Below are 19371 nucleotides of genomic sequence, written 5' to 3'. Positions count from 1 at the left end.
ACAATTTTGCTTAATCATCTCTTTTTACATTTTTGCATAGAATTCACAGCACCTACACACAGGGTTATAAATTGATGATGCCTTCTGAATTTATAACATTATTTTCTACTTCTTGGAAACTTAAATTAACTGAGTCAGATTTGAAAAGATTGTTGACATTATCCACAGAGGCTATAATTTAAAAGCTTTAAATAAAGCACAAAGCTATGAGAGGAATGTATTCCTAAGGGGAAATATCTATTAACTGGGTGGAAGTTAGGATTATAAGCTTTTAATTTCATGAACACTTCAGGTGTAACACCATAAATTATGTTAAAAGGTACCTTCTACCTTCTCCTGGCTAGGTAAATCATGAAATTTTTCTTTTATATTTTTTCACCAGTATTCAAGAAATAAGCTTTAAACACAAACTTTTCAGAAATGTCTAGGCCATAAGATAACATGTTGAGGAGCTGACAGGTAACCTATCTCATTAATTGAATACTCTACGTGTTATTTATTTTATAATGTTAAAGAGAATCTAGGTGATGAAGAACATTTGTTTTTAAGCCACATGACTGAGATTTCTGAATTTTTTTTTCTGGATACAAGTGGAACTTGATTAGAAATTTTTTGAATCATGGCACTACCAAACATCATGCCAGCCATCTCCACAGGCAATGAAGTTGGCTAATTGTATAGGATTGATTGTACAGCCTTAGGTTGCAGCATAAATTTCTACATTCAAGCAAACTTCAGATTTAACCAAATGGTAACTCATTTCCAGGGGATTGCCCTTATACTAATTATATTTATCCTACTAAAAAATATGCTGAATAGAGGTTAGCTTGAATCACTTAAAAATCATAGCAACAAATTATCGTTGGACTTACCTAGCCCATTAGGTCTATTTTTCTGTTTCATAACACTAAAGGACCAGAGTTTTTAACAAAATGCTGCATATACCTCAAACCTTAATTGCCTTTATGGTAGATTCAAATTTTATAGCATAGAATTCTGCTTATATTGCAATAACAGGTCATTATTTGAGGGCATGTCTAGTCTACATTCACAGTATAGTAAATGCTTCAAAGGTGGCAAAACAAAGCACTTAAAGCAAAACGGTGAGCCTAAAGGAAAAAAAAATGAGAATTCAGATCAGATTGTAAGAACCATTTCTACATAGGCTTTGTACTCTTATAAGGTAATTCTGACCAGTTATATTAATTTCTTAATATAAAATGCAAAGACTTTAATTATGAACATTAGTGAGTATGACTCTCCACAGGAGCCACAGTTAAAAGTAAATATCACATCACAGTTTTCCTTGGGATTTTACCTTTTGAAATATGCTAGAACATATTTATTTATTTTACCACTTTAAGAATTCTAAATAATAGTAACCAATTCATATGTAACCAATATTTCCACAGATATTCCTTATACTTACATATATAGAAAACATAGTTTCTACATAAAATTTGCAATTCATATGCCCTTTTCACTGTAAAAACCTTAGGTAAATATGTATTGGCAATAAAAACGATGACCCCTACTTAATTTTACTGGGATGTATAGTTTCCATTAGTAACTAAACTGAGTTTTACAAAATTTCCCAATAAATCAGGTTAAAAGTTACAACACACAAAACAAAACCTAATCAAATAATGATTTTCCTTTGTAAAATCATTCATTTCTTAAGTATAGAACAGTAAAGGTTTTCAGCATTTTATTAACAACTTTTTTTTGTATAAAAGTTTACATACTAATTTAGAATCTCATTTTCACCAGCTTAACCTACAAAGAAATACTCTGCAGTTTCAATGTAGTTCTTTACTATTGTACCCAAGCACTATCTAGCATAACATTGAAGAGCTAATGAGATTGGGGACTTCCTAAATTTTGGATTTTGTACTCTTAAAGATGAAAGAAAACTTTTACCTCCAGAAGAGCATCAGCTGAATCATGAAGACAAAGGACCAGCGTTCCTACTCGGGCCATATTGTTGACATATGAAAAGGTAATCAAGAAAATAGATACAAGGTGGTGCAGGAACATAATGCCAAAGTCCTTGAGGAAAGAAGAAACATCCATATTAGAGTTTAGCAACATCACATTTCCATTTAGCCATTCAGCCACTGAACCAGTATTTACTGAGAACCTCCACAAACCTAGCACTGAGGATGAATAAGGTATGAATAAGGTATAACTCTTATCCTTCAGGAGTCCATCACGTGTTGGGAGAGACACATAGGAGATCAGTGGAAGCCCAAGATCAAGGCTCTGGCAGATTTGGTATCTGGAGAGGGCCCACTTCCTGGTTCACAGATGGTGACTTCTAGCTGTGTCATCATATGGCAAAAAGGGCAAAGCACTTCTTTAGGGTCACAGGAGATAGGAGGACATCAGTGACTACCAAGAATGCGATAAATGCCAGGACAAAGACCATATCACAAAGAGTGCTTTGTACCAAGCCAAATAATTTGAAGCTAAGTGAGAAATCACTATATAATTTCAAGAAAAGAAGGGCACTACTTGCATTTGAACTTTAGGAAGATCTTTGGGGCAACTGTACAGGTTTAACTGGACCACTTCTCTGACTACTAATGAATGGGGCTTCGGAAGGTATTGGCTGTGTCTTTGACCAGAGTGTGGCATCTATGAAGGGACAGTAGGTTAAGGTCAGAGGAAAAGGGCATCGTATGGCTCCCAGCCTGGGCAGTCCACTGCCTACAGAAGGGTTGATAAGCCACATAGCAAGGTTTAAGGTGGTGCTGTGGTCTAAATATTTGTGTGCCCACCAAATTCATGTTAAAATCTTAATGCTCAAGGCGATAATATTAGGAGGTGGGGTATTTGGGAGGTAATTAGGGCATGAGGCCAGAACCCTCATGAATAGGATTAGTGCCCTTGTAAAAGGGACCCTAGAGAACTGCTTTGGCCCTTCCACCATACAAAGACACAGCTATAAGGCACCATCTATGAATCAGGAAATGGGCCCTCATTGAATACCAAATCTTCCAGAGCCTTGATCTTGGACTTCCCAGCCTCTGGAACTATAAGAAATCAATTTCTGTTGTTTACAGGACTCCAAATCTACAGTATTTTGCCACAGCAGCCCAAATGGATTAAGACGGGGGTGATTGTTTTCTGTTATCTCAGATTTCTTGGAATGTGCATCTCAGTGTTAGCATCCTTCTCCCAGAATATGCCTGTTGGGATACTCAAATAAGAATCCTACCATGTTGGCTTTTCTGATAGGACCTACACAAACAAGCTCTGAATTTTTAAAAATTGTTTTATGTTAGATTCAGGGGGGTACATATGCATGCTTGTTACTTAGGTATACTGCATACTGGTGGGGATTGAAGCCCTGAATTTTAATCATTATCTGTCCATAGACATTAGAAAAAAATATATTTTGCAGAAATAACAGTAAATTGACCATCCTTATTTTGGTCGGCTTCAAGGGAACCTCGTCTTGGCCTCAGTGAAGATTGTTTTTTTCTGATATTATCTCCTGACCATCTGGACATGGTTTGTTGTGATATGGAATTTCTGTTGCTTAGAAATATAGTATCTCTTTTACTCATACTTTTATCTAATCTATATATCTCTCTCAGAGTAAGTCTGAATTTCTTTGAGACTTAAATGCCAAGACTGACCCTAATGTTGCTCTATTTGAAGCCTCTGGAGGAAGAGGACTATTCCCCATAGACTCTTCATCTAGGGTAGATTTATTTGAATCTCTCTCTCTCTAGGGGAGACAGCAAGAAAATGAAAAGCATATCCGAAAACTGACGTATGAGCACATCGTGATTATGAAAAAGCGCAACATGTAGGTTAAATCTAGGGGAGTAAACTTAAATTTTTATCTTGAAACGTCAATATTCATATGGCCATTTATTCATTAAAAATAGTGATTGAGCATTTACTATGCTCTAGACAGTTCTAGGCTTTGAGGATGAATAAGTAAGCAAACTAGACAAGTACTTTTGCCCTTGTGGAACTTGTATATTCTAGTAGGGGAGAACAGACAAAAAATATAAGTAAATGATCTCTTATAGTAGAAGGTAAAAATGTGCTATGGGGGAAAAAGAAGCAATCATGATAAGAAGGGTGAGGAGTCCTGGTTGCTGGGGGAGATAGACTATAATAGTACACAGAGGGGCTAGACCAGGGCAGGCTTCTCTAAGAAGGTGACTTAAAGATGATGAGGAAGCTAGTCTTACAGAGAGATGGGGAGAAAATATTCAAGCCAGAGAAAACAACCAAGGCAAAGGCATTATCTGTCACACTCTTTCTATCCTGATGTATTCAAGGAATAGTGAGGAGGTGAGTGTGGCTGGAGTCAAGCAAGAAGGAGAGACGTGTAGAAGCCAGAGCAGCAGCATTACAGATTTTAAAAATTAGTAGCTTCTTCTTATCTATTACCACTATTTAAAAAAGATATTTTAACTTTGTTGAATAAAAAGTAATCACACTACTATTTAATCCCTGATATGTAACCGTTCTATGTAGCATTTGTATTCAGATATAAATTGGGAAGTTAAGGGTCAAGAATAAAATTATTTCTGGGGTTGTAAGGACTTAATTTTATCTATCATATTGGAATAGGTACAAAGCACTTATAAGTACTCTCTAATACTACTCGTAGTCATGAAAATGAAACAGGGCTAGGTTTTTATTCTTACAGATGTCTTCATAAACTCCTTCCCACAACATTCCCTTGGGACTATTCCTGTTTGTTCTGAGAATCAGTGTGGGTGACAGTGCTAAGGTTGGTGGATGTTCAGCCAAGCTGAACATCTGGTTTACAAAGGCAACAGAAACTAGATTAGGTAGACTTCTCAGTTCCTTGTGAATTGGACTTAATCTTCTACCCAAGGGGAAGGAGGAGGCCCCTAGTGGTGTCTCTTTTTCTGAACTGCCTTGTACTTTTCCTCTGTAACCCTTTAGCTCTCATGGCTCCTGCCCTGGTTCCTGATTCACTGGGTGACAGCCACTTTCTTCTGGACCCCCACTTACCTATCCTGTACCCTCACTTACCTATCTACCTTTCCACAACTCAGAGAGGCCTCTGTCTCTAATTTCTATTCTCCAATTCAGTTATTATTTTTTTGTTTGGTTTGTCTGTGGTTAAGGCAATTTCTATTTTAAACATAAGTGCAAGAATGTTAAAACCAGGGTCTTATCGACAGGACCAGACTACTGAAAAATGTAGGTGTCTTGAACAATTATGGAACACCTATTTCATAAGAGCCAATCTGTAATCCAACTCTTATTAATTTTGTCATTTTTGGTAGGGGTAATTTCCTAACTATACATTTTTTTTTTTTTTTTTTTTTTGAGACAGAGTCTCGCTCTGTCACTCAGGCTGGAGTACAATGGTGGGATCTCAGCTCACTGCAACCTCCGCCTCCTGGGTTCAAGCCATTCTTGTGCCTCAGCCACCCAAGTAGCTGGGATTACAGGTGTGAGCCACCACGCCCAGCTAATTTTTGTATTTTCAGTAGAGACAGGGTTTCACCATGTTGGCCAGACTGGTCTTGAACACCTGACCTCAAGTGATCCACCTGCCTCAGCCTCCCAAAGTGCTAGGATTACAGGCGTGAGCCACTGAGTCTGGCTATCTATACAATTAAGAGACTGGATCAGGTTATTTTTATCCTGTCAATTCTATAATTCTAGGCTTCATAGCCACAGTGATTAAATAATACTTTAAGTCTTTACTAATTTCATATTTGTGTATATGTGGCAGGGAGCGAGTGTGGGAGAGCCCACACATGCACCCTCTTTACTTAGCAGCTGATTAGCTGGTGATGTCACTACAGGTTGGTGTTTCAAAAGTCAACTTCAACTACTTTAATTGCTTAAATGATTCTGTCTACAGCTTAGTGAACATGTCCAGAGGTTATTTTCTACCCTGGAAAGTGCCTAACATTTATGGACAACCATACATATTGATTTACTGCTAGGATAAACAGTATATTAGTTTCCTAAATGAGGTCAGATAATTTAAGAAATGAAGTGCAACGATTTCTCTTATTTTCAATTAACCTAGTCTCCAAACAGCATGACACATTGATGGTAGATTCCACTGTCAGGGGAAACGTGCGTCTTCCAACAGTTAATTCTAACTGCCCATGGCAGAACTGAGCATTGAGAATGCAGTGGCCTAAGAACCTACCACTATATTCCTTCCTCTAGACTCACATTTACATCTAGTTCTCAGCTCACTGGCAGAACAGAAATGATGACCATACTCTGAGTTTAATAAGTGATTATGTACAGGTGCAACTTACCAGTTTTACCTACTTCTGCAATTCTGATGTCTTTGCAGCTAGTACCTAAGGTTTTCTTAAGTCATTAAAGTTAGACAATACCAAAATGCCTTAGACATACAATAAAAATTGTACTGATAACATTTTCCACTGAAAGATAAAATCTGTTCTCTCCAAGCTGTTATTAGATTCCATCATGTGGAGTATAGTGTTCTACCAGATAATAACTACTTCAAAACAATGGATTCATTAACGTAGAGCTTACCTTTCAACTAATATTTTAAACTGTTTCCTAAACATAATCAAATGAAAACACAAACTGCTTAATTCAGAAATTCACTGAGTTTATATTTGCTATACTTAATACACAGATTTCAAAGTTTAACCAGCTGAATACCTAAAAAGAACAATATTTTCCATATCAGCTCTGAATGATTGCTCTTGGCTCACTGAAAGAGAACAAGGGTTTTTCTCTATTTAATTTTAAAATGAATAAATATAAATTGATTAAAACACTTATGGAGGATTAGTACCATTTTATAATTAAGTTTCCTGAGATGTATCTGATATAACGTCAGTAAAGAACCCAATGGTCTTGCAAATACAGCACGGCTCCTTCAAAAACAAGAGCCTTGTTTTTTAGACAAAATTTGCTTTGTAAAGACGTTTTTTGCATATAAATCACCTGGTCCTAGAAAACATTTGTTTTATTACTGAAGGACTCACAGTTATGCCCATGGCAGAAGACCAATTTTCATTATAGTCCTATCTGTATGAATATGAAAAAAGAATGAATAATGGATGTCACCTTTTACATTTCTGCTTCAGAATGCATTATACACAATAAAATACCTTTAATAAAGGTCATGTAATCATTATTTTGTGTGTTACTCACATCCTCCTTACCCAACACATTTCTTTGAGTAGGCACTGAATCTGGTCCAAATAACCATTTTTAAACAAATTGCCAATTTGGATTTTATCAATGCAGGGTGGAAAACTTCCGTCCTTATATCTGCAACTGCTGAAAGTGATTAGTGCACACATAGACACAGTCATGGCTGAAAGAACACTAGCATTTTAGGTTGAAATGTTTTCCTGCATTTTCTATAACTGCAATTAAAGAGAGAGACTGTGATTTCTTATTGGTCTTCAGACTGAAGACTGATGCCAAAGCCTTTATTCAAAACAGACTGGCCTGGACATGTGCTTTACTTGTGTCCTCAACCTCCTGCCATTCTACCATATTGTTTCTGGACATATTCACAGCCATTATCAAGGGCTCCTTCTAAGTTCCCTGCTTGATATTTACCCTAATGTTGACCTTTATTTCAGTAGCTTTGCCTATGTTAATTATCAGAGACAAGGGGGAAAAATCAAACATGGTCTTCACTCAAACTTAATTAGAAGTCTCAAATAAAAGAATTCGAGGAAGAGACATCCATTTTAGTATTAAAAGCTGGTGAGTTAACGTTGTTTTTTCCTTATTACATTTTCAAATAGCATTTAGGGAACCTAGGAAAGTTTCTTAGTCTGTTCTGTGTAGCTTTCACATCAGAAATTCCTGGGTACAGGTAAAATTCCAGCTACCTGGGCTCCATCCCCAACTGTTAGAATGAAAATCAGCATCGTTAATTCGGTTCTCTAGGGGAATTTTACGTACAATAAAATATTAGCACCAAACATCCAGAGGGATCTACCTCTCATTGAGACACAGATCTGAACGTCTATATAATGGAACTCCCTTCACAATGATCAAGCTGTATAGAATCTCTGAAATAATATTGTTTTCAGGAGGCACTACAAATTCATCTTGATGTACATGCCTTTACAAAAACAAAATTCACCCATTTTTCATTAAAAATAATACATACACATACATAAACAGGAACTGTTCCCCAAATTCTCATTGGCTGGATAATACATTAATTTTATGCAGTGTCTTTTGGGAATAATTTTTACAACTGATTAAGAAAAAACAGTGAACCTCTTTATAAAGGGAATTTAGAAGAGCAAGATTTTAATTAAAGGCTGATTTAGATGTGCACAGACATGAGGAATATGAAATACTTCTGAAGTGCAAGAAAAAAGGCTCTTCTCCCTCAGATGCAAATGACGCATATTAGGTTCCCTGAATTTAATAAAATTAATAAGTCTGTAATCTAACTAATATGAATAGAAGTCAGGTAATAGCACCAGGTTTACTCAATGAACTGATTTTCAGACTGTCTAGGAAACAGAAGAAGAGCAGCATAGCTTAAAGCTGATTTCATTTTATGGCAACTGCAGTAATAATAGAAACCCCTCATTAAAAAACAAACAAAAAACAGTTCTCTTATTTGAAATTTCAAGGCACATACAAATGTATATGAATTCTTACAGAGTAACATGCTTTTCTTTTTAGGGATCAATAACAAACAGTTTTCCTTTCTCTCTTGTGATTTTTCTGCCTTGGCATAAAACTCAGAATGCTGGGGTAGAAGTGGACTTTAAGCATGTAACTTGGCAACATGCAAAAGAGAGTAGCTACTCAGTCTCCATCTCCATTTTAGAATGAATAAACAGATGGAGATGGTGAGGATTTCAGACAAAATTTACATACACCAAGAATAATCATAAGCAGCTTTTCCATTAAGGGAATATAAAAATATAATAGCTTCTCAGCCTTTGGAGATGGGTAAAGTCCTGATGATCAGGATGAATATATATAAAACCTCTTAAACAAAGAAAACCAAAACCCCCAAATGGTATACTAACAATCTTAATATTAAAACTAATGTGTGCAAATAAATCACAAAATACGTCCTTAAGGCAAAAATGAAATGTAGTACCAGAAATTCACATCAGAATAATTTGCTGCTTTGTCCTGTCTTACGGTGGTTTCTAGAATAAATAGCAGTACAACTTCTAAAGCTTTAATAATTTGGTTAAAAAACAAAACAAAGAAATAAAGGACTAAAAAATTGTGTAGGGTCTTAAGACAATGGCTAAATAATGAAAGTATATTTGGGGTGATTTATAGAAATCAGTTGATTCTGGGTCTCTCCCCATTAGGCAATTTGAGGAGAATCATAACCATCTCTTACCAACTTATGATGTGAAGAGTTCACATAATGTACAATCTCCCACAAATTATTTGGTTGTTCTATTTCAACTGGCTTTGAATTTTGGCTCACTATAAGAGAGTTGGTTAAACGGACCATTTAAAGAAAGATATTTCACATAAGGCTCTTCGAAACTCTAACTAGAACTCACTTTTTTCTTATGTATAGCCTATGTACCCTAAGGTAAATATTTACAGGAAAATCTGGAAAGGAATGAAGAACTGTGACTTGTTTGGGAAATGTTTGTTCCATTATAAGGTGGAGGAGTCCTGGCAGGAATGAATCAATTATTCCCTTCTCCAAAATTCAGTCTGTGAATAAAACTTCATTCACATTAGATCTAGAATTGAATCTACTTCAACACTTTTTTCCCAATAGATTACAGATTTTTCTCCCTTTGGACTAAATGTATACACATTTAGGTCCTTGAGGGGGATAACTGTAACGCACAGACTTCATTTTAAAAACACCAAGTGCCATGAAATTAATTGGTTTAAAGATGTTGAATTTACTATGGTTATTATCAAAATGTTTTTAAAATGTATACTGATGTGATTTAAATATCTCTACTAGCCATTCTCAAATCTGACATCCCCACTGTTCATCAAATATGCACAACAGGCTATCCTACTTTACAGCAAAGATAGGCAAAGGGCCAGATGGCCAGATTTGGGTTTGCAAATAAAGTTTTACTGGAATACAGCCACGCCCATTTATTTTCTTATTGTCCATGGCAGTTTTCTTGCTATAGTGGCAGAGTTGAGAAGCTGCAACAGAGATTACATGTCCCTCAAAATTAAAATATTTATTACCTGGTCCTTTACAGAAAAGCTTTATGCCCTGCCTTAGAGTCACATCAAAGGACATATGGGAAAGCATCATATTGGAAAAGTCATATTATCTAAGATGTGGCAATGGCATAGGCTCATGGCTAACTTCAACACATTTGGGTCAGACCAAAAAATGTGTCAAGAGATTTAATTTTCATAGCTGTCCTGATGTAATCCATTAAATATTACTCTCAAAATTCAGATAAACTATAAAGAAAGAGAACCATCAAAATTCTCATGATCAAGTATAACCACAGCTTTAAAATAATTTGAAAACCAAGGAGACTTCACAAGCTTTTAAAAGTAAGATGCTTCTTTGGATTCAGTATTATTTTCTCTACTGCTAGATGTGCCATTACTTTATGGCTTCTAGAAACATACAGAAATGAAATAACCATTGTATAAGCAGAGTTTACCTAATCTTTCTCCTGTGCAACATTTATGGCCCCATTTCAAGATCAAGAACTCATAATCTTGTCTACTGTGAATTATTTAGTTAATATTTAATCTTTAATTGATTTTATCACCATGGAAAAGGACACAATAAAATTTTATTTGCACAATAGAAAACAGTAAGATAGTGCTGTTGATTAGCTTCTGATGGGCCTGGCCAGAGCATGGAGCTTGATTTCCAATGCCCTGGAGTCCTCCTTCATGCCTCCCTTCCTCTCCCCATCAAAAGCACACTCTCCAAATGCACTCTGCTTTCAAATGATGTAGATAGTTTTCTTAATTGTACATATGTCTTTCTATTCATTGAACTTTAGATCCTCAGAAGCTCTCTATCACTACGAGCCTTGCTAAATCACAAGTGCCTGGAGATGAAAGTCTTTAGACACACCTTCTGGGTTCTGTTTAAATTACCCTTGGCTCAGTCACACTAGTTTGCACAGCTTTTAATGGGGAAAGGTCACTTCTGAGACATTTAAAACATACTCAACCTAACAGTCTTAAGTGATGCAAGGGTTAGCAGAATTAACTCTCCATTTTTTTGCTGTTGTTGCAATAACCCCTGGAACAGAGACATAAATACCCTTTATGATATCAAATAAACCCATTCAGGCTGAAAACATCCAGAATGATCAGCAGGGGGAAGATTGTGTTCTACTAAAATCAGAAACATCCCAGGACTCAAAAGCCATCGTCCATTTACTGTAAAGGTCTCGAGGCCTAAATTGACAATGGGTAACCAGGGACTCAATTTTGTGCTTTAGACAGAAGATGGGAAAAGTCTCCTTCAGGTCAACCAGGTTGGGATGGTATGTAAATTGTCAGGAGGGGTTTGGGGAACTCTTGTCATCATCCTCAGCCTTAACCTCCACATTCTAACTCCTCTTTCTTCAACTGCCTGAGCTTCCTACTCCCAACCCCTCACAAACATACAGAATTCTAGCTGCAGAATTTCCTGGAAGCTGCTTCTTGTCTCTATGCAGACCTCTGGCCATGCAGGTTTGTTTTTGTTTTCTTCTGGCTGTGATGCTTGCGTTTTCTCCTCTTTTGGCTCCTGGCCCCATCCCACCTTGACTACCTGGTGAATTCCTATTTACACTCTGATTTGCCTAATTCTCATGTGCCAAAGGCTCTTCTTTCTGATATTGTCATTTATTCTTAACAACAACCCTATAAAGCAAGTATGACTTTGAAACTCTATTTTACATAGAAACTGAGGCATGGGAATGCCACATCATTTTCTCTAGTCACACAGTAAGGATGGGCTAAGCCAGCTCTAAATCCAGTTGTGTGTGACTCCAGAGCTCAGGTATCTAACTACCATAGCAGGTTGCTTCTCAGAAACGGACGTGTGAGGAAAATGACTCTGAGGAAGGAGGGAGGAAAGAGGGGACACTTTGGAAAACACATATAAGTGAGAGACTAACAAACAGAACAAGGTCTACTCCTGGAAGACAGGAAGAGATGGGGATCAAGAACAAAGGTGCAGCCGGGCGCGGAGGCTCACGCCTGTAATCTCAGCATTTTGGGAGGCCGAGGCGGGCAGATCACGAGGTCAGGAGATCGAGACCATCCTGGCTAACACGGTGAAATGCCCGTCTCTACTAAAAATTAGCCGGGTGTGGTGGCACGCGCCTGTAGTCCCAGCTACTTGGGAGGCTGAGGCAGGAGAATCGCTTGAACCCGGGAGGTGGAGGTTGCAGTGAACGAAGATCACGCCACTGCACTCCAGCCTGGGCGACAAAGTGAGACTCGTCTCAAAAAACAAACAAACAAAAAGACCAAAGGTGCAAGGGTGAGCCTTGAGTGGAAGGGGTGCCTCTTTTCAGAGGCCAAAGGGAAGGACAGATGAACGGGTTTGTTCATATTTATGGGGATGGAAAGTGAAGGAGTTCACCACTTCAGGGAGAGAGACAGAGCTATAAACAGCCAAAGTGGGTGTTTTCCCAAGGCCCCTAGAATTGACTTGAGAGAAACTCCCCATGAGAAGCTGAATGACCAAACCTCCCAAGGGCCAGCAAGACCTCCTGAGAGAGGTGGGACTCCTGAGGACCCGAATTTATGTGCCCAGAGCCCGAGACCAGCAGCACCGCGTGGCTCTCTGTAATGCTGCAGCCCTCTGCAGCACACTGGAAGAAGAGGCTCCTGGTCGTCACTCTTCTGCACCCTGAATTGCAGTATGTGGCTGAGTCTATGAGAACCAGGGCTGACTAGTGGCTGGTTATCTGACCATGAGATCTAAAGATGTCTAAGAGCCTCTCCTTTGACAAGGCACTTGGATGCTTGATTGCCAGCGTAAGCCACTACTGAAGGCAGCCTTTGAGTAAAATCCCATAAAAATTACCCCATGAAACACTTCTTTTCCAGACAATAGTTCTATTGTTCTTCCACCAGTCTGCACATGGTACTGGCTTGCAATACTTTGATCACAAATGGTAGCTTATTAAAATGAGCTGCTCTTTTTCCCTGCTTATATTCTGAAGACACAGCAGTGAGAAAGAAACAGGACACAGGCCTAAGATTTGGGAATATCTACCTCAGAGGAAACTGAACTTCAAGGGCAGAATATTGCAATTCCAATCATGAGAAGTTGCATAAAAGAGCAACTTTGCACCTTTGTGAAAGAGAGGTGAAGCGGCCCTCCTGACTGTGTCTATAGGTAGCAGGAGTGAGGTTACAAGGAGAGAAGCCTACATCAATCCCCATCCCTGCCAGGGTGATCCGATGCCATCTGGTGTGATTTTAGCTTTTCAAGCAAAGAAAGGATATGCTGATGCAATGTGAGGCACTACCTGGGAGTCACTTTTTGTTTGTTTGTTTGTTTTTTGAGATGGAGTCTGGCTTTGTCTCCCAGGCTGGAGTGTAGTGGCGTGATCTTGGCTCACTGCAATCTCCGCCTCTCGGGTTCAAGCGATTCTCCTGCCTCAGCCTCCTGAGTAGCTGGGATTACAGGTGTGCACCACCATGCCCAGCTAATTTTTTGTACTTTTAGTAGAGATGGGGTTTCACCATGTTGGCCAGGCTGGTCTCGAACTCCTGACCTCAAGTGATCCGCCTGCCTCGCCCATCCAAAGTGCTGGGATTACAGGCATGAGCCACAAAACCTGGTATGGGAGTCACATTTTTAGGAAAGACTTAAGAATATTCCAGAGCAGCCATTCTCACACATTTTGGTCTCCTCTTCAAAAATTATTGTGAACACCAAAGAGTATTTGTTTATGAGGGCTATATCTATCAGTATTAACATACCCACTGTTAGAACTGAGAAATTTTTAAAAATATTTAAAACACATTTATTTATTGTAAACAAACTCCATTACATGCTAATACATTTTTACTAAAAATTACATTTTCAAAAAAAATTGGTGAGAAGAGTGGCCTTGTTTTCCATTACTGCAAATCTCTTTAATGTCTGGCTTAATACTAGAGAGTTGGATTCTCATAACTGTGTATACATTTAATCTGTTGCCAGATGTTGTTTGGGTTGAAGTATTTGGTGAAAACCCAGTACCATGATAATACATAGCTGGAGAAGGAAGAAGTACCTTAATAGTACTTTCAGATAGTTATGGATATTCTTCTTTGGCACCATACTAAAATTTGTCAAGTCAGATATTCTTAAAAGTTGGTTGTAATATGGAATCTAAAACCATATCAATAAACTTTTTATATTCTGCTACATTAAAATCCATTGGTCTGTGAATGGATCTTTCACTCATGCATGATTTTATAACATCATGCATTAGTTATCTGGAAAATATTGGTTCACTGAGTAGTGATTTTTTAAATAAAATATTTTTGAAAATCACATTTGTTAATATCACTACCAATCTCATCAGAAATGTAAAGGATTGACAGGCTGTCAAGCTCCTGCTGGTACACATAAGCTTTCCAAAAATCTAATTTTTGCTTGAAAGCTTGAGTTTTATCACTGACCACAAATAATGTCAGTTGCTTTCTTTGAAACAACGTGACAAGCTAATTTTGTGCATTTTCTAGACAATGTCTGTCAAATACACAAGTTGGAATAACCACAGTTTATCATTCTTTCAAGTAAAAATGGGGTTCTATGAAAAAAAGTTCAGTTCAAAAGAAAAAGAACTGTGTTTTTCTTAAGACAGACACCATTGCATACCTATTTCCAATTTCATCACACACAATATTCTTTTTCAATATATACTCAAGAAGAGAGGTTTAATAAAATTAATACTGTTGGCCCTCCATTATCCATAGGTTCTGCATTCATGGATTCAACCATGAATTGAAAACTTTTTAAAAAATGGACGGTTGTACCTATATAAATATAAAAATAGATGGGTGTGTCTGAATAAGAAAAATGGATAGTTGTGAACATGTATAGAATGTATAGACTTTTTTCTTGTCATTATTCCCTAAGAAATACAGTAAAACTATTAACATTGCATTTACCTGGCATTAGGTATTATGTAATCTAGAGATGATTTAAAGTATATGGGAGGATGTGCATCGGTTGTACAAAAATATACAATTTTATTTTATTTTTAATTATTTTTATTTTATTTTTTAGCGACAGGGTCTTGCTATGTTGCCCAGGCAGGTCTTAAACTCCTGGGCTTAAGCAATCTGCCCGCCTCAGCCTCCCAAAGGGCTGGGATTACAGGTGGGAGTACCACAACTGGCCAAATACTACACCATTTTATATAAAAGACTTGAGCATCCATGAATTTTGGTATCCTCGGGGGCGGGGGTTGGTGATCCTGGAACCAATTCCCCATGGATACTGAGTACTGAGGGACAACTATAGTTTTTACTGCTTCATCAAGAACATTCTCAGGTGAAACTGACATTTTTTTCTTTCTGCAAGAGTGTGGCATGAAGAGTACAATGACTACTATTAGTAGTAGTTTGGTGCCACCATCAGCAATTTTGCCCATGATTACTTTTGCATTCTCAGTGAAAATTTCAACACTGGGAGAAAGGCAAATGACATCTTAGCACTATTATAAAAACAGTTTTGCCCTTGCAGACCTCCTAAAAGGGCCTCAGAGATTGTCAGGGATTCAAAGAGCATATTTTGGGAGGTACTGATTAGACAAATTATTTCCAAATATTATCCTAGGAAATGATAACTAGCCATATTATTATTAACATCTGTGCCAGTCAGGATAAGCTAAGATACGCAGCAATTACAAAGTCCTTAAAACCTCAGTGGTTTAAAACAAAGGCTTATTTCTTACTCATTACATGTTATCATTGGTTGGGGGCCAGGGACTCTGCTTGCCTGAGGCACTAAGAAACCCAGGCTGACGGAGCAGCCCCCATCTCCAGTGTTACCAATCACTGTGCTAGAAGTGGGAGCCCTAGAGAGTCCATGCCGGCAACTATAATACTCCAGCCCAGACGCGGCTCAAATCAATATTGTTCACAGCCCACTAGTCATATGGCCCCACCCAATCACAAAAGAGGAGGTTGGCTGAGAAGCACAATCCTGGTGTGCCTGAGGGTGAAGAGCTGGCAGTATCTGGAGTGCCTTAATGACTACAAGGAAAGGCTACATTTATTGAGCATTTATGATGTGCCAGGCACTGTTCTAAGTACATGTACTACTTATTTACTTATTTACACTTAAAACACACCCATAAGGTAGGTTATGTGAACTCCATTCTTTGGATCAGGAAACCAATGTACAGAAAGGTAAAGTAACTTGCTCAAGGTCACATCGAATTAGGAGTGGTGCTGGGCAGGTAGACAAACTCCAGAGCTCATGCTTTTAACCTCTAAGCCATATTGCACCCATAATAATGTTTTCCCCAGTCTAGGACAAAATGACAAAAATAAGGACTTTTACTTAATGATAAATTTAAAGGATTGTCCTTTATTACAATATGTAACCTTTCTCCCTTTCTTCTATGTGAAAATGCCCTTTCCTTTATGAATCAATGGTGTTCATGGTAGGTGCTTTTTGACTTTCCTTACTGGGTCGTTATGTGCCACGTACTGTCTAAGCTCTATTTGTCAAGCACCGTACACTACATAGTTTCACGCACATTATTTTACATAATTCTGTTCCATGCTGCTTCCTCGTAAGATTAAAACATGCATTTTCCTTTCCCCTAAAACTAACTGAAGCAGGCAAGATCTGGAGCATGACACGGCCCCCAAAGGCATCTAAAGCACTTACAGTAATGGGCTCCAGTTATTCTCCGCAAAAAGTCAGCAGAGAGCTAACACAAGCTCATCAATAAGTTTCTTGCTAGACTTAATCATACCTCTCTCTGTCAGGAATCTTTTATAAGATGTAGTGTTTCTCTCGGGTTTAAGACCAAAAGGGCAACAAGTTGATTTCACCAGCTGGGCCCTGGAACTCTGCCAGGGATGCTTCCCTGAGAAGGACTCTGAACATGAGCAGAACTCATTGGCCAAAGGCCCAGGCCTTGAAGCCAAACAGCAGCTTAGTTAAAAGGGACATAGGGCTTAGACATAAGCAAGCTGTTCTGAGCTCCATCGCAAAAATATTTATTAGCTTCCTTTGGAAATTTTAGATGGCAGTAGAAATGTTCATTGTGAACAGGTGCTAAAGGATAAAATTTTAACAAAAATTAAGCCTTGGGAAATAAAAGATGTTTTAAACATCTTTTATTTTTCATCTAATCTTCCCTTTGGGAAGATTAATAGTATTTCTCATCACTGACCAAATAAGTACCAACTCTGGAAATGATTAAAAGTGAGGCAATGTGTTCTGTCACCATGAAGATGAAAAGTTCTCCCCTCATTTTTAAACTTCAGATTCTATATGGAAATACAGCAATTTAAAAAAAAAGGTGCCAAAAAAGAAGAGTTTATGAATACAAAAACCATTTTAGAAAAATTCATGAACCAAATAAATCAAAATAAGTGATTGTCAAACCTATTTAAAGTACTGATTCTAGAAGTCTGAGGCATGCATTTGGAGCCAATGTTTATAAATCCTGGTCCCTGTTTGAAAATGGCCATTGACACTCATTGTCATTTAATATGGGAGCCAAGAAACATTGTGATAACTCTTCTATTAACAACCTCATGAACGTCTTCTGAAGTTGATTTCCAGACTGTATTGCCAATGGGTGTCTTCAAACATCCCTATCCCATCATAAGGAAGCAGGCTGTTTTTAGAGGGTTCAGTTAATAGTTCCAATACAGAAGGTGGAGAGCGCATCTGGCAGACAGAATGTGCCGTAAATCCTCACTAATGGCTAGAACAGCAGGTCTTCCAAATGGAGGCGTAATAAGGATGGAACTGCCAAGGACCCATGGGGCCATTCAGCAAGATGCAAAGGGGAAAAGCAAGCACTGCAGCTCCCTAATGAGAGATGGCAGCAGAGGAAAAGGCCTTCCTAATTAAAACCTGTGCCAAGGAATAAGCATGCCTGGTAGCGGCCAAATTCCCATTTTTGTGCAAGAAACAAGAATAAACCAGCTGCATCAGGAATGTACAAATCTAATCTGACCAGCAGAAGACAAGAGGAGCTACCTATCTAAAACATTCTATTGATATTGACTAGCAAAAAATATACAATCGATTTCTAAACACTGACAATATATACAGACCTAGGATCAATTCCACAAACTTTACTATAAAATTATCCCTTTTACAGGTGTTTTCCACTGATGTTATATATGTTAAAGTAATACAAAATGATACACTTCAATCCCCCAAAATAATTCACCTACGAAAATTATTGAGATAACAGTCATTTGGCTTAAAGCAATTGATATGGTTTGGATCTGTGTCCCCTCCCAAATCTCATGTTGCAATGTAATCCCCAAATATGAAGGGGCCTGGTGGAAGGTGATTGGATCCTGGGTGCAGTTTCTCAACGTTTAACACCATCCCCCATTGGTGCTGTCATCGGGATTGTGAGTTCTCTTGAGATCTAGTTGTTCAAAAGTGTGTGGCACCTTTCCCTCTCTTTTGCTTCTGCTCCACCATGTAAGACATGCCTTGCTTCTCCTTCACCTTCTGCTATGATTATAAGTTTCCTGTGGCCTCCCCAGAAGCCAAGCAGATCCCAGTATCATGCTTCCTGCACAGCCTATGGAACCGTGAGCCAATTAAACCTCAAACCTCTTTCCTTTATAAATTACCCAGTCTCCAGTGTTTCTTTTTTTTTTTTTTCCTTTGAGACAAGGTCTGGCTCTATCACCCAGGCTGGAGTGCGGCGGTGCCATCTTGGCTCACTTGGTGCACAACACCATATCTGGCTAAATTTTGTATTTTTTATAGAGACAGGGTTTCGTCATGTTGCTCAGGCTGGTCTTGAACTTGTGAGCTCAAGTGATCCACCCACCCACCTCGGCCTCCTAATGTGCTGGGATTACAGCCATGAGTCACCATGCCTGGCCACAGGTACTTGTTTACAGCAGTGCGAAAACAAACTAATACAGCAATAAAGACATCTTGAGCCCTGCTGGCTCACTGCAAAGCCACATTCCACATGTGATGAGAAAGCTCAAGCTAGTGGAGGGACTTGGTTACTTTTGGTATAGCAATGTCTTACTAGGACTAGGCTTCTGGAAGCCAAGGACAGCTATTCCTGCTTTTGACTCTGGATGGCACCTCTAGTTCTCACTAAGCAAGAGAAGGACTGATAAAATGGCAAAGAGCTGTTAAAAGCTGACTACCTGTAATGTCAGGAGCATGGCAAGGCAACGATTATGTATGTGTCTAATCTAAGAGTGAATCACAGGGCTCTGCTTGGTAAGCCT

At 38.3% G+C, this 19371-nt stretch overlaps 1 protein-coding gene across 2 annotated transcripts in view; it reads right to left on the bottom strand.

The window, feature by feature from the left end:
• CERS6 (ceramide synthase 6) overlaps positions 1-19371 on the bottom strand; it is a 322839-nt gene that overhangs the window by 57843 nt on the left and 245625 nt on the right. For both annotated transcript variants that reach the window (XM_004032744.5, XM_019022614.4), the window contains exon 7: positions 1921-2049. In XM_004032744.5, the coding sequence (XP_004032792.2) occupies positions 1921-2049 (129 nt within the window). The remainder of the gene's footprint in view (positions 1-1920; positions 2050-19371) is intronic.

This window comes from Gorilla gorilla, chromosome 11 (genome assembly GCF_029281585.2).
Source record: "Gorilla gorilla gorilla isolate KB3781 chromosome 11, NHGRI_mGorGor1-v2.1_pri, whole genome shotgun sequence".
In the NCBI taxonomy this organism is placed as follows: domain Eukaryota; kingdom Metazoa; phylum Chordata; class Mammalia; order Primates; family Hominidae; genus Gorilla; species Gorilla gorilla.
Note: the sequence above shows the minus strand (reverse complement) of the source record. Positions and strands in the feature narration are given on the sequence as shown.